Source organism: Hemiscyllium ocellatum, chromosome 30 (assembly GCF_020745735.1).
Source record: "Hemiscyllium ocellatum isolate sHemOce1 chromosome 30, sHemOce1.pat.X.cur, whole genome shotgun sequence".
NCBI classification, from domain to species: Eukaryota; Metazoa; Chordata; class Chondrichthyes; order Orectolobiformes; family Hemiscylliidae; genus Hemiscyllium; species Hemiscyllium ocellatum.
The window spans coordinates 11,423,160-11,449,189 of record NC_083430.1 but is presented as its reverse complement, the minus strand read 5'-3'; the positions used below and the strand labels follow the sequence as shown (position 1 = coordinate 11,449,189).

General features: G+C 42.7%; 1 protein-coding gene across 2 annotated transcripts in view; it reads right to left on the bottom strand.

Annotated features, from left to right (window-relative positions):
* Positions 1-17,223, bottom strand: part of inpp5b (inositol polyphosphate-5-phosphatase B) — a 179,039-nt gene extending 161,816 nt beyond the window's left edge. The window contains exon 1 of one of the 2 annotated variants that reach the window (XM_060847209.1): positions 17,151-17,223. In XM_060847209.1, coding sequence (XP_060703192.1) covers positions 17,151-17,197 — 47 coding nt within the window. In that variant the 5' untranslated portion in view covers positions 17,198-17,223. Of the gene's footprint in view, positions 1-1,610; positions 2,040-17,150 lie in introns of those variants that run through there. The other variant, XM_060847210.1, reaches the window with a different exon arrangement.
* Between the last annotated feature and the right edge of the window lie 8,807 nt (positions 17,224-26,030).

The window sequence follows — 26,030 nt, the reverse complement described above, 5'->3', positions numbered from 1 at the left end:
CCTCCCACAGTCACAAAGATGTGCGGGTCAGGTGAACTGGCCATGCTAAATTGCCCGTAGTGTTAGATAAGGGGTATGGGTGGGGTTGCGCTTCGGCGGGTCGGTGTGGACTTGTTGGGCCGAAGGGCCTGTTTCCACACTGTAAGTAATCTAATCTAAACTTCTTTTGTGTGTGTTGGGGTGGTTGCTTTCATAATTCAGGACTTGGTCTGTGTGTGTGGCTTTCCTGTATACCTTTGTGGTGAATTCTCCGCTAGGTGTTCTCTGTACCATCACGTCTAGGAATGGGAGTTGGTTGTCCTTTTCTTCCTCTCTAGTGAATCTGATTCCTGTGAGTGTGGCGTTGATGATCTGGTGTGTGTTTTCATGATTCAGAAAATATAAATTTATTTACACCAAGATTTCACCTTTATGACTTGGATTAGTGTAACAATTATTAGCTGAGATGTTGCATTCTTGGAATGGTTAGGCCAGGTCTTGCTTGGTCTGACAACTTCATTGCACCACTACTCACAAACTTCTCATGAAGACTTGCAATGGCAGATAGTAAATCATCGGTTCTAACCATCTAACACCGTTCTGAGGAAGGATCACTCAACCCGAAACGTTAACTCCGATTTCTCTGTACAGATGCTGCCAGACTGTTGAGCTTTTCCAGCAAATTCTAACAAAACTCAAGTAAACATGTGAGTTCATGTCACACTACAGGTGACCACCGTTGCACTATATACACACAGACAGACCTATACACAGAAGCGCACACTCCTACACACACACACTCCCACGTGCACTTTCTCACAGACTTAAACCCATATACACACACACACTCACACTCACACTCACACTCACACTCACAACCCCCCAACCCAGACAGACACACACATGCACATATACATTTGTGGGGTGAATTTGTACTTTGCTCAAAAACTGCATGAATCCATGTAAGATTCTGTTAACTCATTTTTTTTAGATTAGAATCACTCTAAACATTATGGCACAGACAGGGAACACAACGGCCTAACATCTTCAACATCTTATCTGGCTGACACCAATTGTTACAGCGAACCTGAGAATGTAACTTTTTTTAAAAAAAGTTTTGTGATTTACATATGAAAGAAGTGAAACTATCATGGTCATTCTAACAGACGAGAGACTTAACAAACAAGCAAGCTGTTTTTCAATGTATAATTTCAGTTACACCACACTTTAAACTTTTGCTATAAATTCTGTGTCTTACAATTGTATCCTCCACAATCACCTGATGAAGGAGCGGCGCTCCAAAAACTAGTGCTTCCAATTAAACCTGTTGGGCTATAACCTGGTGTTGTGTGATTTTTAACAATTAAACAAAAGCGACCTAATTCCACAAATAAAAGCAGTCAGAAAGGCTCTCCAACCCAACATTTGAGCCACCTCCCAACACACTGTAACTTTGCTGGAGTCTGTGCCTCCTCCCTCAGGGAAACATAGTTAAAGGAGGGTCTGGAGACTCTCGAGGCCATACCCTTCCCCCACGACCACGTACTCCATCCCCGCTCCAGCTTAAACTCGAGGTCGAGGTCTCTGCTGGACAAAGGCCCGGGCGGCCCCGGGTTAGTCCTGAAGGATACTGTTAGGCAGCAGTGCCCTGGGGCCAGCGTCTCCTGCAGCACACCCGACTGGTCCATGGCAACCGGGGCAAGTGTTCCTCCTCCTCCTCCTCCCTGGCAACCGCCGGCTCCCTGGCAACGGCACGTGCCCCGGGGCTCCTGCCGATGCTGCTGCAATGCCCTCCCTGGGAGGGTGCAAGGTTCCTCTCTCCCCGGCTGGGTTCGGTTCCTCCCTTTTCTCCTTCGCCTCTGTCGTCTGTACTTTTCCGCGACTCCCTAGTTTCTCAATCGCCTTCCCCCCACCCAGTTATTCCTTTAAAGTTATTTATTTTTGCTCCGTTATTTTGCTTTGTTTGTTCCGCCCGCTTTGTTTTGCAATGCCTCTTTTTTTTCTCTCTTTGCAATTCCGTTGCAATCTTTCCCGTATCCTCCCACTCTGCTTTTTTATTTAAAGAAACGCTGATCATCGGCCCCTGTCTCCACCCTCTGCCGCTGACAGTCCGCAGACAGCTCAGGAGATTGCCACGTTTGATTCCAAATGTCAAAATCTCTGCTTCTCTTACTGGGCGAATTTGGATTTCAGTTCCCTAATTGCTTGCAAATTCCAAAAATATCCCATCGCATTCCATTCGCAGTTTACGTTAAAGAGTACCCTGCTGTAAAAATGTAATGATATTCCTTGCAGATGTAAAGTTTTTTAAAGAGTAAAGGATCGACAGGATTTCGACGCCCGCTTGTCTCAATTTGGGGGGGGAAGAAAACACCAACCCATGTCGCGTTCAGACAAGACAGAGAAGGTCTGGAATGAATTACTTGGCCTCGGTTGGGGAAAGAGGACATTAATCTGTGTGCCACTGGGTTTAGAAAATGAAAGAGCCACAAAAGTTGCTCGTGGTCACGGTTTAGTGGGTCCAAACTTTCTGAAATGATAAACGCAACCAAAGTTGAAGGATTCCATTCTAGCTGTGCTGGCAATGCCAGGCCTTCAGGAATAACTCATGAAATCTCACTCTCTTAACCTTTCCCCAAAGCCCTACAAATATTTTCTCCTCAGATAATTTTCCTGTTCTCTTTTAAAAGCCTCCGTAATACTCAGGTAATGCATTTCAGATCTTCAATACTCGCTGCATGAAATAATTTTCTATGTATCAATTTTGTTTTGCTTCTCGTCTTAAGGATGTACGGCACGGAAACAGATCCTTTGGTCCAACTTGCACATGTCTACCAGATATCCTAACCCAATCTAGTCCCACTTGCCAGCACCCAGCCATATCCCTCCAAACCCTTCCTATTCATATACTCATCCAGATGCCTTTTAAATGTTGTAATTGTACCAGCCTCCACCACTTCCTCTGGCAGCCCATTCCACATACGCACCATCTTCTGCACGAAAAGTTCCCCCTTAGGTCTCTTTTATATCTTTTCCCTCTCACCCTAAACCTATGCCCTCTAGTTCTAGACTCCCCCAATGCAGGGAAAAGACCTTATTTATTTACCCTATCCATGCTCATGATTTTATAAATCTCTATGAGGTCACCCCTCAGCGTCCAACACTCCAGGGAAAACAGCCCTAGCCAATTCAGCCTCTCCCTATAGCTCAAATCCTCCAACCCTGGCAACATCATTCTGAACCCTTTCATGTTTCACAACATCCTTCCGATAGGAAGGAGACCAGAATTGAACGCAATATTCCAAAAGTGGCCTAACCAATGTCCTGTACAGCTGCAAGCTCCCAACTCCTGTACTCAATACTCTGACCAAATACCTTCTTCATTATCTTATCTACCTGCGATTCCACTTTCAAGGAGCTATGAACCTGCACTCAAGGTCTCTTTGTTTAGCAACACTTCCTAGGACTTTACCATTAAGTGAATAAGTCCTGCTAAGATTTGCTTTCCCAAAATGCAACACCTCGCATTTATCTGAATAAAACTCCATCTGCCACTTCTCAGTCCATTGGCCCATCTGATCAAGATCCCATTGTAATCTGAGGTAACCTTCTTTGCTGTCCACTATGCCTCCAATTTTGGTGTCATCGGCATAACTATACCTCTTCTGCTCACATCCAAATCATTTATATAAATGAGGAAAACTAGTGGACCCAGCACCAATCCTGTGGCACTCCACTGGTCACAGTCCTCCAGTCTGAAAACAACCCTTCACCACCACCCTCTGCCTTCTACCCTTGAGTCAGTTCTGTATCCAAATGGTGAATTCTTCCTGTATTCTGAGAGATCTAATCTTGCTAACCAGTCTCCCATGGGGAACCTTGTCAAATGCCTTACTGAGGTCCATATAGATCATGTCTATCACTCTTCCCTCATTAATCCTCTTTGTTATTTCTTCAAAAATCTCAATCAAGTTTTGTGAGACAGGATCTCCCACGCACAACGCCATGTTGACTATCACTAATTAGTCCTTTCCAAATGCATGTTCATCCTGTCCCTCAGGGTTCCCTCCAATGACTTGTCCACCACCGATGTCAGGCTCACTTGTCTGTAGTTCCCTGGCTTGTCCTTACCACCTTCCTTAAACAGTGGCACCACGTAAGCCAACCTCCAGTCTTCTGACACCTCACCTGTGACTATTGATGATACAAATATCTCAGCAAGCGGCCCATCAATCACTTCCCTAGCTTCCCACAGAGATCTTGGGTACACCTGATCAGGTCTTGGGGATTTATCCACTTTTATGCACTTCAAGACATCCAACACTTCCTCCTCTGTAATATGGATATTTTTCAAGATGTCACCATCTATTTCCCTACAAACTATGTGTTCGATGTCCTTTTCCAAAGTAAACACTGATGCAAAATACTCGTTTAGTATCTCCCCCATCAGGAATGGACTCGGACCATAGAACAGGCTATCATCATAGGACAGAACAGGACCACACACCACAAAAAAAAGCACTAAAAGAAAAAACGGCCAAACTAACACACAACAGAGAGGACACCACAACACACTCCTGGGTTAGAAACCTCTCCCACAGACAGCTCACAGATATGGAAGAAACGATACTGGCCAAGGGACTCAACTATAATCACAGGGACGCCAAGACAGCAGACTTCCTAACAGCAGTAGAATGCACACTCAGAAACAATGGACTGACAGAACAGACACAAGAAACAGTGAGACAAAGTATCGTATCCCTGATAACAAGGAAAAGACAAACACACAACCTCAACACCAAGAAGAGGGAAGCACTAAAAACACTAAGAAATGATAAGAACATAATCACACTACCAGCAGACAAAGGCGAAATGATGGTCATCCTGGACAAAGCAGAGTACATCCAGAAAGCACAACAACTACTTGCAAATACCAACACCTACCAAACGAGGGAGTGTGACCCCACCCCACAGCTCACCAATAGGATAAACAACACACTGAGGAACCTGCAAAAAAACGGACAGATAACCAGGTCTGGCTTACAGAGAATGAAACCTGAAAGCAACAACACCCCCAGATTCTATGGACTACCTAAAGTGCATAAACCAGACATCCCACTCAGACCCATAGTATCACTACCAGGGACACCATCACACAAATTGGCTAAAGAACTACAGCAGAAACTGACACACCTGAGCAGCGGATCTAGATACTCTATACAGTCAACACAGGAATTCTAGTACATCATCAGAAATATACACATAGACAAGGAAGAAACTATGGTCTCATTCGATAGAATGGCACTGTTCACCTCTATCGACAAAATCCTAGCCAGAGAAACAATAGCCAACCTGCTGGACATACAGAACAGACAACAAGACAGGGAACCTATCAACAAAGAGTGCATACTCAAACTACTGGACCTGTGCCTCACAACACACTTCACATTCAACAACCAAATATATGAACAAATCAACGGCACATCCGTGGGCTCTCCCATCTCTGGACTCATAGCAGAAGCTGTAATGCAAAGATTAGAACAAACAGTCTTACCGCAAATTCAACCCAAACTCTGGGTCAGATATGTGGATGACATCTTTGTAATCATTAAAAACACAGAAATAGAAAACACACACCAGATCATCAACACCACACTCACAGGAATCCGACTCACTAGAGAGGAAGAAAAGGACAACCAACTCCCATTCCTAGACGTGATGGTACAAAGAACACCTAACGGAGAATTCACCACAAGGTATACAGGAAAACCACACACACAGACCAAATCCTGAACTACGAAAACAACCACCCCAACACACACAAAAAGGTAGCATCAAGACACTGTTCAAAAGGGCCACAACACACTGCGGTACACCAGAACTGCAAAAAGAGGAAGAAGAACACCTATACAATGTATTTGCCAAAAATGGATACCCCCCGCAATTTAATCAACAGATGCCTAAGGGAAAGACAACGGAACGAGGACATGCCATAACCCAAGGACTAGCCACGTTACCATACATCAAGAACATTTCTGAACTGACAGCCAGACTACTACGACCACTAAGACTCATAACAGCACACAAACCAACAGCCACTCTCAGGCAACAACTCACCAGAACAAAGGACCCGATACCCAGCATGAGCAAAACCAACGTAGTTACAAAATCCCATGCAAGGACTGCACAAAACACTACATAGAACAAACAGGAAGACAGCTAATGATCCGTATCCATGAACACCAATTAGCCACAAAACGACACGACCAGCTATCCTTAGTAGTCACACACTCAGATGACAAGCAACAAGAATTAACCGGGACAATACTACTATTATAGGACAAGCCAAACAGAGAACAGCCAGGGAATTCCTATAGGCATGGCACTCATCCACAGATTCTATCAACAAACACATCGACCTGGACCCAATATACCGGCCACTGTAGCGGACAGCTAGAACTTACAATTGGAAGCGGCAGATTCAAACCACTTTCAATGCCAGAGGAAACAACACCAAAGTGCTTCACATGAGGCTCCCATGCACTGAGGATGTCGCCTAGACAGGGGACGAAACGTCTGCAACACAAATTCCCAGCTCGGCGAACAGAACCACAACATCTCCCCCATCTCCAGCGGCTCCACCAGTCATCTTAAATCTGTGCCCGCTGGTTCTTGAACCAGTTCAACCACAGAACACACCAGATAGCCTCCTTCTATCAAGACCATAATTTCCCTTCCCCCTTGGTTAAAGATGCCCTCCAACGCATCTCATACACATGTCATACGTCTGCCCTCAAACCCCACCCCTCGAACCGCCACAAGGACAGAACCGTCCTGGTCCTCACCTTCCACCCCACCAACCTTTGCATAAACCGCATCATCCGCTGACTTTTCCACCACCTACAAACGGACCCCACCACTAGAGATATATTTCCCTCCCCACCCCTATCAGCTTTCTGCAAAGACCATTCCCTTTGTGACTACCTGGTCAGGTCCACGTGCCTAAACAACCCACCCTCCCCTCCTGGCACTTTCCCCTGCCACCGTAGGAATTGCAAAACCTCTGCCCACACCTCCTCCCTCACCTTCATCCACGGCCCCAAAGGTGCCTTCCACATCCATTAAAGTTTCATCTGCACTTCCACAAATATCATTTATCGTATCCGTTGCTCCCGATGCGGTCTCCTTTACATTGGGGAGACTGGACGCTTTCTCACAGAGCGTTTTAGGGAACATCTCCAGAACACCCGCACCAATCAACCCCACCACCCTGTGACCCAACATTTCAACTCCCCCTCCCACTCTGCTGAGGACATGCAGGTCCTGGACCTCCTCCATCACCACTCCCTCACCATCCAACGCCTGGAGAAAGAACGCCTCATCTTCCGCCTCATAACACTTCAACCCCACGGCATCAAGTGGACTTCACCAGTTTCCTCATTTCCCTTCCCCCCACCTTACCCCAGTTCCAACCTTCCAACTTAGCACCATTCTTATGATCTGTCCTACTTGCCAATTTTCCTTCCCACCGATCTGCTCCACCCTCATCTCCGACCTATCATTTTTATCCCCACCTCCACGCACCGATTGCACTCTCAGCTCCTTCTGCCGAGCCCCCCCCACCCCCCAACCCCCCACTCCACCCCAGAGGCTCCCAGCCTCATTCCAGATGAAGGGCTCCTGCCCGAAACATCGATTTTACTGCTCCTCAGATGCTACCTGATCTGCTGTGCTTTTCCAGCACCACTCTAATCTTGACTCTGATCTCCAGCATCTGCAGTCCTCACTTTCACCTTCTTGAACTTCTGCCAATGGAAACAATTTCTTCCGATCTACTCTGTTCAGACCACTCATGATTTTGAAAAGCTCTATGAAACACTAAAATAAAACAGCAGATGCTGCAGAAACCGAAATTTCTGGAAAAACTCTGCAGGTATGGCAGCATCTGAGGGAAGAAAGTGTATCCCAGGTTCAATTCCAGCCTCGAGCGTCTGTCTGTGTGGAGTTTGCCCATTCTCCCTGTGTCTGTGTGGGTTTCCTCCAGGTGCTCCGGTTTCCTCCCACAGTTCAAAGATGTGCAGGTCAGGTGAATTGGCCATGCTAAATTGCCCATAGTGTTAGGTGCATTAGTTAGAGGGGAATGGGTCTGGGTGGGTTACTCTTCGGAGGATCAGTGCGGACTGGTTGGGCCGAAGGGCCTGTTTCCACACTGTAGGGAATCTAATCTTAATATTTACAGTCTAGTGACTTAGAACTGTTCAGAACTGATCAGAACTGTTACCAGCTAGGAAAAAGAGAAATCCAGAGCAGAATCAGCTTACCAAAGCTAACTGTCTGTAGGAAAGCTAGGCTTGAGCTCATGAGGTAGGTGAATCTGGAGTCTCATGAATCTATGGTATGTGGAAAGGAGAGCAAGTTAACTGGCATGAGCATTTGTTGACAAAGTCTGTGTGAGCAGCTCTTGAGAGAGTTTTAAAGCTAGATGTTCAAAAGTGAAGAATCCTTTGTACAGGATACAGTTTTAATGAGATTTGGAGTATCACTGACATCTGAGGGAATTGCTGAGAAATCTGAGGGATCTGCCTTTACCATACCTGCTATTTGATGTGCTTTGAGGACTGTAGGACTACAACTTGTCTGTTGCCCATATTTACCATATGTTAATTATAGATGTTAGACTGGAAATTTTCAATATATATATGTCAATAAATTATTTTACTCTTCAATTTTGTGTTGTAAAGTTTATTTTTGTTTGTTCATAAGTGTGGAATCTTGGGGCTTTGTTCTCTTAGTTAGCAGCTGTGGTCTGAAACTACCTTCCTTCTAAGTGTTTTTTCCCCACTGTGTGGATCTCTGAGATCTACTCTGGTTCCTATCACTCAACCAATTTGTAATCCATGTTGCAACTGTTACTTTCATTGCATGGATGCTAACCTTGCTGACTAGCCTTTAATGTAGTACTTTATCAAATCCCTTTTGGAACTCATTTGGACCACATCAACTGCATTACCTTCATTAGCCTTCCTTTTATCTCATCATAAGACTTTAGCAAGTTAGTAAACACAATGCCCCCTTAACAAACCCGTACTATCATTTATCCTAATGTGTACTAATTTTGTTCACATTTGTTGTTTCTGCAAACTTCCCTACTCCTGAAGCTAAATTGACTGGTCCTTTGTTGAGCAAGAATTTAACTTTTAGGACACAGAATTTATGGTAAAAGATTAGTGTCATATAACTGATGTGATTTATAAGACATTGCTTGAGAGAATCATACTCCATAAGTCCCTGTAGGTCATGGGAAGTGAACCTTCCTGCAACTTTAGACATGGAAAGCTGATGTTTGGATGATCTCAAGTTCTCAGATGTTGAAATGTGCAAGACCAGCTCGGTGAATTGCTAAGATTAATTAATGCACCAATAGCTACAATGAATGAGTGTTTGTCAAAATAAAGGCCAGTTTATGGGTTTATGTCATCACATGTGACATGACACCAAGTCTCAATCTTGTCATGGTGGTGTGGTGGCAAAAATGGTCTATCAATTTTCGACTTTCATCTTCTGATTTTATTCCCTGAGATTTTCATGACTGAAATGGTTTCAAGGAAAGGAAACCACTAATATAAGTTGGCCGCAATGGTCACCTGAAGTCATAAAAAAAAACAGTCTGAGCTAAACTTGACATTGTTAATAAAAGGCATTGAAACTCAGATCTGTTTCTTCTGTTTGATTTATGCCTTTCTGCAAGTTTTACATATTAAGATGAAAATCATCTGCAGTTTCTTTTGAGTTTGAAAAAGCAGTGAAACCAAACATGGGAATATACAGTCCAACAGCATTTCCAGCAACAGCGTTTTGGACAAAAGAAGTAGGAAAAGCAGTAAAGACTATCTCTGTCTGTGCATTTTCCAGAAAAAATGGAGCATTGGAAGATATACTGCTGAGGATACATGTCATGAATTGAATAACTAAGATCTCAAATTAAAAGCTAGCACCTCAAGTATCCTCGGACTTGTTAAATTGCCTATTCTTGATCTTCCTTTTTGTATTAGGTACTCTTCCCTTTTTAAAGATTTTATCTGTGTTTACGTATCGTTTGATGTGTTATCATTTTTGTTAAGATATGGAAGTAAATAAATTCCTCCCCCTTTCACTCAAGAAGACCTTGCAACTGGCTTCTTAATTTTGACCAGTATGATGTTCTATTTGAAGTGTGATCTGGCTGCATGCTTAAAAAAAGTTAAAAAATCTTTGTTGCTACTCATCCAGTTGTAAAACTGTATGTAATGCATGTGAAGTTGGTGTAGGAGAGATTGAGGGAGTTGGCTTTGTGCCATGCTTGCTTGCCCAGAAGACACCTGACTTTGTTCTTTTCTCATCTGGAAATCGTTTGATGATAAAAACTTTTCTGTTTAGGCCTATCTGAGGTTTTTTTTTCACTGTGTGCTAGGATCCAGTTCGCAAGCTCAGACTGACTCTCAGATTGTCTTTATGTCTCAGTTTGAGACGTCCTGTGTTGTGGGTTCTCATGTTGAGCTAAATTTAGAACATTGACTTTCATATGAGTAAGCGTCGAAAAGTGTGACGCTGGAAAAGCACAGCTGGTCAGGCAGCATCCGAGGAGAAGGAGAATTGACATTTTGGGCATAAGCCCATCATCAGATATGTGGAGGGGGAAGGGGCTGAGAGATAAATCGGGGGTTGGGGATGGGATGGGATGGGCTGGGGAGGAAGGTAGCTAGGAAGGCGATAAGTAGATGTGGGTGGGGGAATAATTGTGATAGGTTGGTTGGGAGGGTGGAGCAGTTAGGTGGAAAGAAAGAAAGGTAGAATAAGTCAAGAGTTAGAGGGTTGAAGCTGGAATGAGGTGGAAGGAGGGAAGATTTGGAAACCAGTGAAGTTGACATTGATGCTGTGTGGTTGAAGGGTCCCAAGGTGGAAGATGAGATGTTCTTCCTCTAGTTGTCAGGTGGCTTTGATTTGGCAGTGGAGCAGGCCCAGGGTTTGCATGTCTTTGAGGGAGTTGAAGTTCAGACACAGGGTGGTGGGGTCCTTTAGTGCATGTGTCCTAGAGACATTCCCTAAAATGTGCTGCGAGTTGGCGTCCTGTCTCCCCAACGTAGAGGAGACCACATCAACAGCAATGGACACAGTAGATGAGGTGGATGCATGTCGGATGTGATAAGATTAAGATCCTTTGGGGTGTTGGACAGAGATGAGGGGGGAATGTATGGGTGCAGGTTTTACACCTTGTGCAACGACAAGGCAAAGTGCTGGGTTTGGAGGGTGTGTTGATCTGGGGTGTGGGGTGGTAGGTCAGGCAGCAATCACGGAAGCAGTATAGTCGATGGTTGCTGTGGTGACTTTGGCGGCGGGGGGGGGGCTAAAGTGACGTCATTATTTGCGTCAGTAGTGCTGGCTGTAGCGGCCGCATGGATATTGGCATCCAACTGGTTCCAGAGCTCGGGAAAAGGGCCTGGAGTGGTTGAGGTATCATGGGTTTCGAGGTAAATTTGAGAGAGTTTGGTGTACTTATGTTTGTAAGAACAAACTGCCTGACTGGCCCAGTGAGCTTGACCTCTGATTAGCATATTCCCAGTTATAGGTATACAGCACTTGACAAGAGCCACAGTTTGGTAATTTTGTCCTGTCACCTGATGTTACAAATAGATCTCAGGTGGTGAAGTTGGAATGCTTCTGGTTATTTTGTGAGAAGTTGATAGATTGTCCAAGTCTAAGCACCCTTGAAGAAGATATAAAAAGTACTATCTGGTCAACTTGTTAGAAAAGCACAGCAGGTCAGGCAGCATCCAAGGAGCTGGAGAATCAACGTTTGGCAATCAGCCCTGAAGGGCTTATGCCTGAAACGTCAATTTTCCTGCTCCTCAGATGCTGCCTGACTTGTTGTGCTTTTCCAGCACCACACTCTCTGCTCTGATCTCCAGCATCTGCAATCATTATCTTCCCCTGCTTGGTAGACTTGTTTCTTTTCAATGAGACAAACTTCATGCTGTTTTTATAAGTGACACTGCGAAACGTTGAGCTTTTGTCAGGCAGTGGTTGATTTAACCATCCTGCAAAGTGTTGTCGTATTACATTGTGTAATGTTGAAGGATGCATTAAACTACATCTAATCTGTGATGTCGTACTGGCTTGGATGAGTAGAACATCTTGGGATTTGTACCCAAAGATTTTCTCATAGTCTTAATAACAATGCCTAAGGGACTAATATTTTTAATCAACCTGTATGGACACATTAGGACATATGTCTGGGGCAGGTGGGACTTTAATCTAGATATTATAGATCAGAAGTAGAGATATTGCCATGAAGAACACCACCAGAGTCCTGATAGATAGGTATATTTTAATTAACATTTTCAGGCATTTAATGCCATGTATCTGAAACAGGTGAGACTTGAACCTGTGCCTTCTGACCCAGTGCCTTCTGACACTACAACAGTCCTTTCTAATAAACTATTGTATAATGTACTTAATTGTGATCATGCGAGAAACAAGAGCCCCTTCTTAGTAGGAGTTAAAAATGATTGATCCTCTGCCAATTAGGACTTTGGGCCCAGTCAAAGGGAAGAGAATTTGTGGCAGCATCCTACCACCAACAACTACCACATACCCCTGTGTCCAGTTTTGATTAGATTCCTTACAGTATGGAAACTGACCCTTCAGCCCAACAAGTCCACATTGACACTCCAAAGAGTAACCCACCCAGACCCATTCCCCATCCCTATATTTACCCCTGACTAATGCACCTAACACTATGGGCAATTTAGCATAGCCAATTCACTTGACCTGCACATCTTCTCCAGGAGAAGCACCCAGAGGAAACCCACGCAGACACGGGGAGAATGTGCAAACTCCACACAGATGCCCCAAGATGGGTCTTGAACCGGGGTCCCTGGTCCTGTAAGGCAGCAGTGCTAACCGCAGAGCCACGGTTCTTTGCGTAAATATTGGAATGTGGCTGGAGGATAAAGCAAACAGGGCTGGAGCCATAAAATTAGATTTAGATTCTAAGATATAGTAGCAGAATTAGACCATCTGGCCGATCAAACTGCTCTGCCATTCGATCATGACTGATATGTTTCTAGCTCCATTCTCTTGCTTTCTCCCCATAACCCTTGATGCCCTTCCTAATAAAGAACTTATCTATAAATACACTCAGTGACTTGACCTCCACAGCCCACTGCTGCAATGAGGTCCACAGATTCACCACACTCTTGCTGAAGAAATTCTGCCTCACCTCAGATCTAAAGGGTTGTCCCTCACTCTGAGACTATGCCCTTGGGCCTTCATCTCTCTCGGACTAGTCTCTCTGAATAGTGGAAATATCTCTACATCCCACTCTATCCAGGCCTCTCAATATTTTGTAAGTTTCAATCAGGTCACCTCTAAACTCCATGGAGTACAGACCCAGAGTTTTCAACTCCTGTAAGCCTCCTCTGGGCTCCCTCCAGGGCTAGCACATCCTTCCTTTGATACAGGGCCCAAAACTGCTCACAATATTCCAAACATGGTTTGACTAGACCTTATATAACCTCAGCAATGCATCCCTGCTCTTGTATTCAAGTCCTCTCCAAGTGATTATTAACATTTACCTTCCTATGCCAGTCTCCTGAACCATGACTAAGTCCTTTTACTCTTCATGTCCAAAGCCTTTCCCCAGTTAGAAAATAGTCTATGCTTCTATTCTTCCAACAAAAGTGCATAATCTCACAATTTCCCACATTGTATTTCATCAGCTATTTCTTTGCCCTCTCTCTCGGCTTGTCCAAATCCTTCAGCACCTTCCTTGCCTTGTCAATAGAGTCATAGAGATGTACAGCACGGAATCAGAGCCTTCGGTCCAACTTGTCCATGCCAAACACATATCCCAACCCAATCTAGTTCCACCTGCCAGCACCTGGCCCACATCCCTCCAAACCCATCCAAATGCCTCTTAAATGTTGCAATTGTACGAGCCTCCACCACATCCTCTGGCAGCTCATTCCATACATGTACCACCTCCTGTGTGAAAAGGTTGTCCCTTAGGTCTCTTTTATATCTTTCCCCTCTCACTCTAAACCTATGTCCTCTCATTCTGGACTCCCCCAGGGAAGAGACTTTGTCTATTTATCCTATCCATGCCCCTCATGATTTTACAAACCTCTATAAGGTCAACCATCAGCCTCTAAAGCTCCAGGGAAAACAGCCCCAGCTTATTCAGCCTCTCCCTGTAGCTCAAATCCTCCAATCCTGGCAACATCCTTGTAAATCTTTTCTGAACCCTTTCAAGTTTCACAACATCCTTCCAATAGGAAGGAGACCAGCAGCAAAAAAGGTTACTTCAGATTACAATTGGATCTTGATCAGATGGGCCAATGGACTGAGAAGTGGCAGATGGAGTTAATTTAGATAAATGAGAGGTGCTGTATTTTGGGAAAGCAAATCTTAGCAGGACTTATACACTTAATAGTAAAGTCCAAGGGAGTGCTGCTAAACAAAGAGACCTTGGAATGCAGGTTCATAGTGCCTTGAAAGTGGAATCGCAGGTAGATAAGATAGTGAAGAAGGTGTTTGGTATGCTTTCCCTTATTGGTCAGATTATTCAATACAGGAGTTGGGAGATCAAGTTGCAGCTGTACAGGACATTGGTTAGACCACTTTTGGAATATTGCGTGCAATTCTGGTACTATCTGTTCCCCTACCTATCTGCAAAGTTAGCTACAATGCCTTCAGTTTATTCATCCAGAACATTAATATATAACGTGAAAAGTTGTTGCCACAACACTGGCCTCTGCAGAACTCCATTAGTCACCAGCTGTCATCCTTAAAAAGACTCTTTTATCCTCACTGTCTGCCTTCAGCCAGTCAGCCAATCCTCTATCCATGTCAGTATCACCATTGGCTCTTTTCTTATTTTACTGTGTAGCACCTTGTCAAAGCCTATTGTAAATCCAGATAGATCACATCCACTAGCTCTCCTTTGTCTAACTTGGTCATTAGCTGCTCAAAGAATTCTAACAGATTTGTCAGGTATGACCTCCTGTTGACAAAGTTGTGCTGACTCGGCCCTATTTTACCAAGTACTCCACAATCCCAGTTTTAATAACGGACTCTAAAATTTTATCAATAGCTGAGGTCAGGCTAACCAGCCTATAATTTCCCACGTGATGTCTCTATCTCTTCTGATGTTTTATATTCGCCATTTTCCAGACCTCTGGGATCCTTTCTGACTCCAGTGATTCCTGAAAGATTACCATAATACCTTTCCAATCTCAACCACCTCCTTCAGAATTCTGAGGTGCAGTCCATCCTGTCCAGATGGTTTATCACCTTTTGACCTTTTCAGTTTCCCCAGCATCACTCAGATGTCATTAGTGACAAATAGGGCATCAAATGAGATACCACATAGCATCACACCAGCCATTATGCCATCATAAAATGGACAAATGATGCTGATTAATTTTCAGGACAGCTTTATTTATTCAGAATCCTTTACAGAGCTTCCTGGTTTCAAATGTCAAAATCTTTGGTGAAGTCTATTACACTATATATCCTGTTCACAGGACGTTTGTCGGATTTGATACACTTCAACGATCACGTCGACTGTTCCTCAACACCCACCAAAGGCACTCGGTAATACTGGATACAAAGACCTGATGAGATAAGTTAAAAACTGACCAAGAATAACTTTTGCAAGAACTTTATCCATTGTTGAAAGTGATGATATTCCTGATGATAGTCACTCACTTAATATCTTGTTATTATTTAAGTGTGTCAATACATTGCATTAATAGACCATAACACCATAAGATACATGAGTAGAAAGAGGCCATTGAGCCCCCTCCACCATTCACCAAGATCATGGCTGATTTAATAATCCACAACTCCACTTTCATGCTTTTCCCTGACTGATTCCCTTGCAGATTAAAAATCTCTCTCACAGTCTTGAAGCACTTAATGACCCAACTTCAACAGCCCTCCAAAGTGAAGAATTCCACAGATTCACTATTCTCTGAAAGAAGAACTTCTGATTAGATTAGATTAGATTACTTACAGTGTGGAAACAGGCCCTTCGGCCCAACAAGTCCACACCGACCCGCCGAAGCGCAACCCACCCATACCCCTTACCTAACACTACGGGCAATTTAGCATAGCCAATTCACCTGACCCGCACATTTTTGGACTGTGGGAGGAAACCGGAGCACCCGGAGGAAACCCACGCAGACACGGGGAGAACGTGCAAACTCCACACAGTCAGTCGCCTGAGGCGGGAATTGAACCCAGGTCCCTGGTGCTGTGAGGCAGCAATGCTAACCACTGTGCCACCGTGCCGAACTTCCTTCTCATCTGTGTCCTAACTAAGCCACTCCTTTCTCTGAAATTATGCCCTTTGCTTCTACACTCTTCCACAAGGGGAAATAACTGGTCCTCATCTACTCTAGCCCCTAAAAAGTTTGTACTTTCAATAATAAACTCTCTCATTCTTCTAAGGTCCAATGAATACTACCCAACCTACTCAATAATATCCTCACAAGAAAATTCTGCCAATACCAAGATTAATCTCATGAATCTTTGCTGGCCTTCCTCCAATGCCAGTGCAATATTCCTTTGATAAAAAGAAACCAAAAACTGTTCACAGTATTCCAGCTGTGATCTGACGGGTGGTGTGTATAAGTTTAGCAAGATTTCCCTATTTTTATACTCCATATGGCATGTTTTGTAATCTCAGCATATATGAAAGTGTTTTGTTGCTCGTGAAGACATGTCACCTTTGCGATGAAAGAAAATGTTATAAGTTCTGTTTTCACATTAGATACTATCAGTGTTAGCATCACAATATTGACAGCATCACAATAGTTGGCAACAATCTCCTATATGCACATGGAGTTTAGGACAAATGTGTTCATGAATGAAATGATAAACCTTAGTTGCCACAAACTTATATTTAAAATGAGTGATTGTTGTACTTTTCAATGAGATACAAACCCCAATTCAGGAACAGAAGTAGGCCACTCCAGAAGAGCCTGCTCCACCATTTAATAAAATTATTGCTGATCTGATTACTCAACATTACTACTTATCTCCTGATAACCTTTCACCCTTTGATTTCATGATTCTATCTACCTTTCCCTTAAAAATAATAATTGAGGAAGAGAGTTCTAAATACTCACCAGGAAACATAGAAATTCCTGAAGAACCTCAGCAGGCCTGGCAGCATCTGTCAAAGAGAAACGCTTGGAGATTGGTGGTCAGAGTACTGATGGTCAGGATACCCTCTGTCATCATCCATGATTTAGATTTAGATTCCCTACAGTGCGGAAACAGGCCCTTCGGCCCAACCAGTCCCACTCAGACCCATTTTCCCTCTGACAATGCACCGAACAGTATGGGCAATTTAGCATGGTCAATTCACCTGACCTGCACATCCTTGTGATTGTGGGAGGAAACCGGAGCATCTGGAGGAAAGCCACGCAGACACGGGGAGAATGTGCAAACTCCACACAGATAGTTACCCGACGCTGGAATTGAACCGGTGCTGTGAGGCAGCAGTGCTAACCACTGTGCCACTGTGCCACCCTATATGAATAAATAATTCCCCATCATCTCTACTTTATATGGACAACCATTTATTTTTAAACATTTGTCCCAATTCTAAATTCCTTTACAAGAGGTAATATCCTTTCCATGTTCCACCCTGTCAAGTTCTGTAAGGATCTGATAAATTTCAATCAAGTCCACCTCTTTTAATCTGCAGCAGATACAAGCCTTGCCCCTCCAACTTTCATCATAAAACAATCCACCTATTTCAGGCATGAATATTTGAACTACGTCCAATACACTTATATCCTTCCTTAAAGAATGAGACTGATGCTATCAAGTTATAAAATAAAGAATTTGAGTGCCTTATTCAACAGTTCATAAATAATGCTTGCTGCACCACATATAGAGTTCCTGCCAAACATCAAACAACGTACTAATGTTGCAAATGTTCAAACCATACTTCAAGTGCTTTTTGATAGGAAATTAATAAATCTCAATGGAAAATTGTACTATCTTCATTCATCTCTTCTGTGTAAAGTAGTTTTTGTTCTGTCTTGCCTTGTTGGAATGATTTCCAGTTCATCTTTCAGAAAGTAAAGAAGTATGTGTCGGCAGGTTTTGATCCTGGGTCATAACATCACTAAACTAGATCAAGGAGAATGAAAGTACATTTTTATCACATCTTTCATAACTTTTGGATATTCCAAAACATTTCACAATCAATGAAGTACAAGAACGCAAATGTTTTATTAACCAGTAACTGTGGGACCAGGAGTATGCCAGGTGACTAAATATTCCAGTTGATCAAGAGATTACATAATCAATGTAAAAGCACACACAAAGTAATAGAAATGTAATGCAAGGGAATACACATCACTGTTACACTTTATTTCCAGCGTAAATCGATTAAACAGTAATTTAACTTTGCCTTAAATAAAACTTACTGGCAGAGAGACTTCCCACTCATACTCTCAAGTGACATCTTGGACATTGTGAGGATCATGACAATACAGTTACCTTCTGGTAGCTCAGGTATGACTTTTTCGTCAGTTTTTCAAGACAGCCAGTTCATCAGGTGCCAGTTAAAACAAAGTTTGGTGTACTGTATTATACTCAAACCCCAAACAAGGTTCTCTGATTTATTAGAGTTCCAGATAGGATATCTCAATTTGTTACACTCCCTGGTAAGGAGGGACAAACTGGCTCCCTTCTTTATTCACCCACACCATCAGTTGGTTGCAATTAGATTGTCTTAAAAAGGAGCCTTCTCTGATGGATACCTTTCTCCCAAGCCACATGAACTTTGGTTTTAAAAGGAGCCAATTAAACCATGCTTTCTCTAGTTAGCAAAGACAAACAAGAGACAATAAACCATAGACAATAGGTGCAGGAATAGGCCATTCGGCCCTTCAAGCCAACACCACCATTTATATGATCATGGTAATCCTGTTCCTGCCTTATCGCCATAACCCTTGATTCCACTATCTCTAAAAGCTCTATCCATCTCTTTCTTGAAAGTATCCACTGCCTTCTGGGGCAGAGCATTCCATATATCCACTACTCTCTGGGTGAAGAGGTTTCTCCTCAACTCCATTCTAAATGGCTTACCCCTTATTTTTAAACTGTCTCCTCTGGTTCTGGACTCACCCGTCAGTGGAAACATGCTTCCTGACTCCAGAGTGTCCAATCCATTAATCATTTTATACGTCTTAATCAGATCCCCTCTCATCCTTCTCAACTCATGTATACAAGGCCAGTCGCTCCAACCTTTCAACATATGATAGTCCCGTTATTCCGAGAATTGACCTCATGAGCCTACACTGTACTCCCTCAATAGCCAGAATGTCCTTCCTCAAATCTGGAGACTAAAACTGCACACAGTACTCCAGATGCAGTCTCACCAGGGCCCTATACAGCTGCAGAAGGACCTCTTTGCTCCTATACTCAATTTCTCTTGTTATGAAGGCCAGCATGCCATTTGCTTTCTTCACTGCCTGCTGTACCTGCACGCTTGCTTTCATTTACTGATGTACAAGAACACCTAGATCACGTTGTACTTCCCTTTACCTAACTTGACTCCATTTAGATAGTAATCTGCCTTCCTGTTCTTGCCACCAAAGTGGCACAATAAACTGCATCTGCCATGCATCTGTCCACTTACCTAGCCTGTCCAATTCACCCTGTAATCTCATAACATCCTCCTCACATTTCACCCTGCCACCCAGCTTTGTGTCATCAGCAAATTTGCTAATATTACTTTTCATGCCTTCATCTATATCATCGATGTCAAGAGAATTAGTAATGCAACACATTTACACAAGCTCGAAATTATTTGTGAAGAACAGATAGTCAACTGTTGCGTCTGATGCAGTGGATGTTTAAGATCGCGTTGACGGTAATTGAATAGGGATTCAAAATCATTACTTGTGCAAGAAAATGCTGAAGAAGAGCCATGATGAACTCAAAATAGACCTGCTGAGCTTCTTCGAGTCATAGAATCATACAGTATAGAAAAAGACTTTTCGGCCCAACTCATTTACATCAACCAGGTTTCCTAAACGGAACTAGTCCCATTTCATTTTCAGCACTTACTGTTTTTATTTCAGATTTCCAGCATCCACACTATTTTGCTTTCCCCTTAGATTTGCAGATGAGTTGAGATTCTATCGTTTCTTCTCAACAGTGACATAGTTACAGTATTCAAGATGAGACAGAGTACATTTGTTGTCATGTTTCTCTTTTTTCTGGCTAGCTGAGTTCTAGCATTAAGAGTGGGAGAGGAATTTACCTGCAACATATGGTTTACTAAAGATTAGAAAATTAATTCCAATGCAAGCGTTAAGTTCAGTCTCATATTAGTGTTTCATCTCTAACTCAAATTGAAACAAAGAGCGCAGCTGTGACCATCTGAAGAAATGATATGGAGGTGCTAGTGTTGGACTGGGGTGGACTAGGTCAGGAGTCACACAACAGCAGGTAACAGTCCAACAGGTTTATTTGAAATCACAAACTTTTGGAGCGCTGCTCCTTCATCACTTGACAAGGGGACAGAGTTTCGAAAGCTTGTGATTTCAAATAATCCTGTTGGACTATAACCTGCTGTCATGTGACATCTGACCTCACCTGAAGAAAGGTCACAAGAACCGAAATATTAACTCGGCTTCCTCTGCAGATGTTGCCAGACCTGTTGAGTTTCTCCAGCAACATTTTTGTTTCAGCTCTGACCATATCTTTCTTTTGCCTTTCTGCCTTGTTCATCACTGATAAGGAGTTCATGAGTGGGAGCGTGTTAAATGTGCCTTCTTCATCCTTACACATTTTCAAAGGTGCAAAATATTTCTGCAGTCTTGATTTTATCCATGGATAGTATGCAGGGACAGGAGGAAAATTAACATTTCATAATTGATTTAGTTTAGTTATAACTGCAGTATCAATGTATATTTATTGATTAATCTAATGTATTATTCTGCATAACTGTGATTAATGTAGATTTTAGTACTTCCATGTGACTCTGTTTAGCCTCACTCAACAAAGAAATACGCCATGGGATAGTGACAATGGACAGAAAGCCCCTGATTAGCTCAGTTCCATTTCAGGATTGTGAGAACATGCAAACTTCAAGGTTAAATAAGGAAGATTTAACGTACCCCCAGTTGAATATCTCCTTAACAGCAACAAAGGAGGCAGAAAAGAAAGTTGTGGCCATAGCTGTCATCTTCGTTTTTACTTGTTACAGAGATGAAACAATTATATGCAACAAAGCTTAACATTTGTATTAGAATTAACTTTGTAACAATGCAGCTTTGTAACCAAATAATCTTTTAGACTTTTATTACCAAGACTATGTATTAATTGAGTAAAAATATTTCATCACTTGAATTTTTTACGTACTCTACTTAACAATTTATTTAGATTAACATATATCATAGAATCCCTGCAGTGTGGAAGAAAACCATTCAGCTCCTCTGAAGAGCATCCCACTCACTCACCTGACCCTGTAACCCTGCATTTCCCATGGCTAATCTACTTAGCCTGTACATCCTTGGACATTATGGGAAATTTAGCACAGCCAATCCACCTAACTTGCACATCTTTGGACTGTGGGACGAAACCGGTGCACCCAGAAGAAACTCACACAGACGCAGAGGAATGTGCAATCTCAACACAGACAGTGGCCTGAGACTGGAATTGAACCCATTAAGGCAGCAGTGCTAACCACTGGGCCACTCGCTCAAGATTAGTACTTTATAATTTTCTGTATTAATTTTTTAAGGCTTTGAGGTTACAAGCAACTTTTTACAGTCTTTTACCTTTAAAAAAAACATGTAATAAAACCACTTTCCATGCATTCAAACACTACAATAACAGATACAAAACTTTTAATAATTTGCCCCTCAGAAAGATCAAAGGCTTGATGACTGGTGGTAACGAAGGGTTATTGCTGAAATAACTTAGCTGGGAGCATGTTAGCCTGATAATCTAATGGTTCTTGGTTCAAACAGTGAATGTTATTGGTTTCAGATCCATATTGGTCACCAAAGTAAGAAGACATATCATCATTTGAATGGCTACAAATTGAGAGAGGTACACACTCAACGTAGTGTAATTGAGTCCCTATAGTGTGGAAACAGACCTTTCAGCACATTGAATCCAGACGGACCCTCCAAAGACCATCCCATCCAGACCCAACCCCCGTCCCCATAACCTTGCAATTTTACCATGCCTAAACCACCTAGCCTGCACATCCCTGGACACTATGAGCAATTTAGCATGTCTACTCCACCTAACCTGCACAACTTTGGACTGTGGGAGGAAATCAGGCACCAGAGGAAATCTGCACAGGCACATGGAGTACAGGCAAATTCGACACAGTCACTGGAGGTTGGAATTCAACCCGAGTACCTGGGGTTTGGAGGCAGTAGTGCCACCCACTAAGTCACTGTGCTGCCCTGAGTTGATAAGACCTCTAAAACCATAAGAACAGGAATAGGCCATTCAGCCCCTCAAGCATGCTCTCCCATTCAAGAGGATCATGGCTGATCTGACATTCTTCATATTCACTGTCCTGCATTTCTCTATAACCCTTGATTCCCTTACGGATTTAAAATTTGTCTATCACAGCCTTAAGTGTATGCAAGATCTCTACCCCCATGCATCTCTGTGGCAGGGAGTTCCAAAAACATACAACCCACTAAGAGAAGAAAATCTTTGTCATCTTAGGCTTAAATTGGCACCTCTTTGGTCCTAGACTGTCCCATGAGGAGAAACATTCTTTCAGCTTTGAACTTGTCAAACCCCTTAAGAAACTTTTTTGTTTCAGTGAGATCACTTCTCAGTCTTCTAAACTCCCGTGAGTTGGATCCCAATTTGTTTAGCCTTTGCTCATCAGGCAATCCCTTCATACCAGGGATCATTCTCGTGAACCTTCTCTGAACTGCTTCCAATGAAACAATATCTTTTCTGAAATAAGGGGACCAAAACTGCCTACTGTACTCTGAATGCAATCTCACTAGCACCTTGTATAGTTGTAGTGAGACTTCCCTACTCTGATACTCCAATTTACTTGAAATAAGGGCCAATATTTCATTCGCATTCCTGATTATCTGCTGCACCAATGTGCTAGCTTTCTGTGTTTCACGCACAATTACCCCTTACTATTGCAGCATTCTTCAGTTTTTTTCTCTATCTAAGTAAAATTCTGTTCATTTGTTCTCCCTTCCAAAATAAACAACTTCACATTTTCCCACATTATATACCATTTACAAATGTTTTGCCCATTTAGTTAACATGCCATTATCTTTTCTGACTGTAAGAAAGACTCTTAACTTTCGGTTATCTGCCACCTGAACACTCCACCCTGGTCCCTGACCGATATTTGTTGCAGTGCTCCATGAAGCTCAGTGCCAGCTGGAAGAACAGCTCTTCTTTTTCCACTTGGGAACACTATAGCCTTATGGACTTAACATAGAGTTCAATAACTTTAGTGCTTGAGATCACGTCCTTACCTCAACCCCCACACAACGGGTCTCCTCATCACATAGACTGTTACCACATACAATCCATTGTCAACTACTAGCAGCTATTCATTCCCCCAGACTGACCTGTAACCACTCCTCTGTCTGCTCAACTGTGTTTCTCTCTCTTTGGGCTCTATCTCCATATATCCTTTACTACCCTTCCCCACCACCCCCGCCACCCCTTCTCTTGCATAAATATCAACCCTTTCCAAGCTACCATCAGTTCTGAGGAAGGGTCACTGGACCCGAAACGTTTACTCTGATTCCTCTCCACAGATGCTGCCAGACCTGCTGAGCTTTTTGAGCAATTTCTGATTTTGTTTTTGTTCCATGTTGCTATGTATCTGATTTAACACAAAACTTCACCGATTAAGTGAGAATTGAGATGACGGGCTCAAGAATATCAAATATTTGGTATTAACAACTTACATTTCTCTTTTCTAAAATAAATATATAAAGGACATATCAAACGATCCTTTTACCTTGGAAAACACCATAAAATAACAACTAACAAAACATAATGGACGGTTGAAAGAACCAATCAGGAGATAATGGGAGTTGATATTAGTCAATGTCCATCACCTTCAGAGCCAATTAGAGATTTATCATGCATCCCTTAAGTTAGCACTACTTATCACCTCACTGATGGCCAATCAGAGTGTAATGATGTCATTGATCAGGCTGTGGGTTGTAGATTGGAAAGAGTGAAGAAGCAGTGATGTTCACTGACAAAGACATACATCAAATTTGATCACGATGTTGTCTTGCTGTCCAATCAGAAACAGATGACGTTTGAGATATGGTAGAGAGAGAGACCAGAGTCCTAAGCTGAACTGGAAAACAAGAGCTGCACTATGCTCAGAAAGTCACTGATCAGTATTATTTAGAACTTAAATAGCATTTCCTGAATTAGTGCACTAGACTGTGCAGCATGGCAAAATCCTGACCAATCAGAATTTACCTACTTGGGCCAAGCAATAAGATCAACAGTTATGGAAACAGAAATTGCAGGAAAAACTCAGCAGATCTGGCAGCAGAAAGCAGAATTGACATTTCAGGTCCATTGAACGTTTCATATGAAAGATCACTGGACCCCAAAGTTAACTCTGCTTTCCCTCCACAGATGCTGCCAGACCTGCTGAGTTTTACAAACAATTTTGGTTTCTGATTTCCAACATCCATAGTTCTTTGGGTTTTTTTAAGTTGAGATTGACAGTTAATTGTTCTTGTTCAGCTACCTATCAGCCCAACCAATTAGCACTCTCTTATCATGCTGTGTAAAATCATGTTGCTTTGTTCAAATCTATTTCTTATGTCCTGGTTCTGATGAGTGCAAGATAAAAAGCTTCTACTGTCCTCTACATGTCGTCACAGATAATGGAATATGCCAAACTACAATATTCAGTTGTGAACTGCTCTTTTCTCTGGAGGATCAGCACGTTTCAGGAAGACCAAAAAGCATCTTTTACAGAGTAAATGGATGTCATGCTGCAGATATTGTTTATTTCGATATGTATCCTTGTGAATGTAAAGCACAGAGTCCTGGGATATGACAGTCCACATCTGATGGACTTATGGTTGCATTTCTGTACAAATGTGTCCTTGGGTGATGATGGTAGGTCATGAATGCAATGTTCTGCAGCAACATGACCCAGATTCATCCATTGTAATACCAGGGAGAGATAGAATCCCAGCATGAGGTGCATAGTTATAGTGACTAGCAAATGTCTTTTCCCTGTGGTAGGTGAGTTCAAAAGTAGACGACATAGGTTTAAGGTGAGAGGAGAAAAATTTAAAGGGGACCTGAGGGGCAACTCGTTCATACAGATTGGCTCATATGTAAAATGAACTGCCAGAGGAACTGGTCGATGCAGGTGCTGTTATAACATTTAAAATAAATTTGGACAGGTACATGAACAGGAAAGGTTTAGAGGGATATGGGCCAAAAACAGGCAAATGGGACCAGTTCAGTTTGAGACAGAAGGGTGTATTTCCAAGCTGTATGATTTTACAACTCTATGTAATGGCACTGTATGTTTGCATTAATCTATATTTGATGCAGCTCCATACAAATGGAGCTGCATCAACACTGCACCAGGATGAGGACAACAATGATACATTGTTGGCACAACAAAGACTTAAACATTATGCCCCACTATCAAGTCCATTTCAATATCCCGATAGAACCGAAGACGGCTTAGGTGAGTACCACAGTACAGCAGTGGGGTCTGGGCCAGACCTACACCAAAAAGAGTAACACTGAGATCTCCTCACAGCTAATTCTAAGTTGATGGCAGTGATGGAGAGGAAGCTGTGCTCCCATATGCACAGTTCCTGTTTCATTATGTTTATACTTCCACTTTCTGATGCCCATTGTGGCTTCTCCCTGGCACCTTCAGGTGGTCTGACCTGATGGTGTGGAGGAAAAAGGATTGCTGAGCTCTTACTGTTTTGGTCCAAACATAGATTGAAGAGCTGAATTCAGTAGGTGAG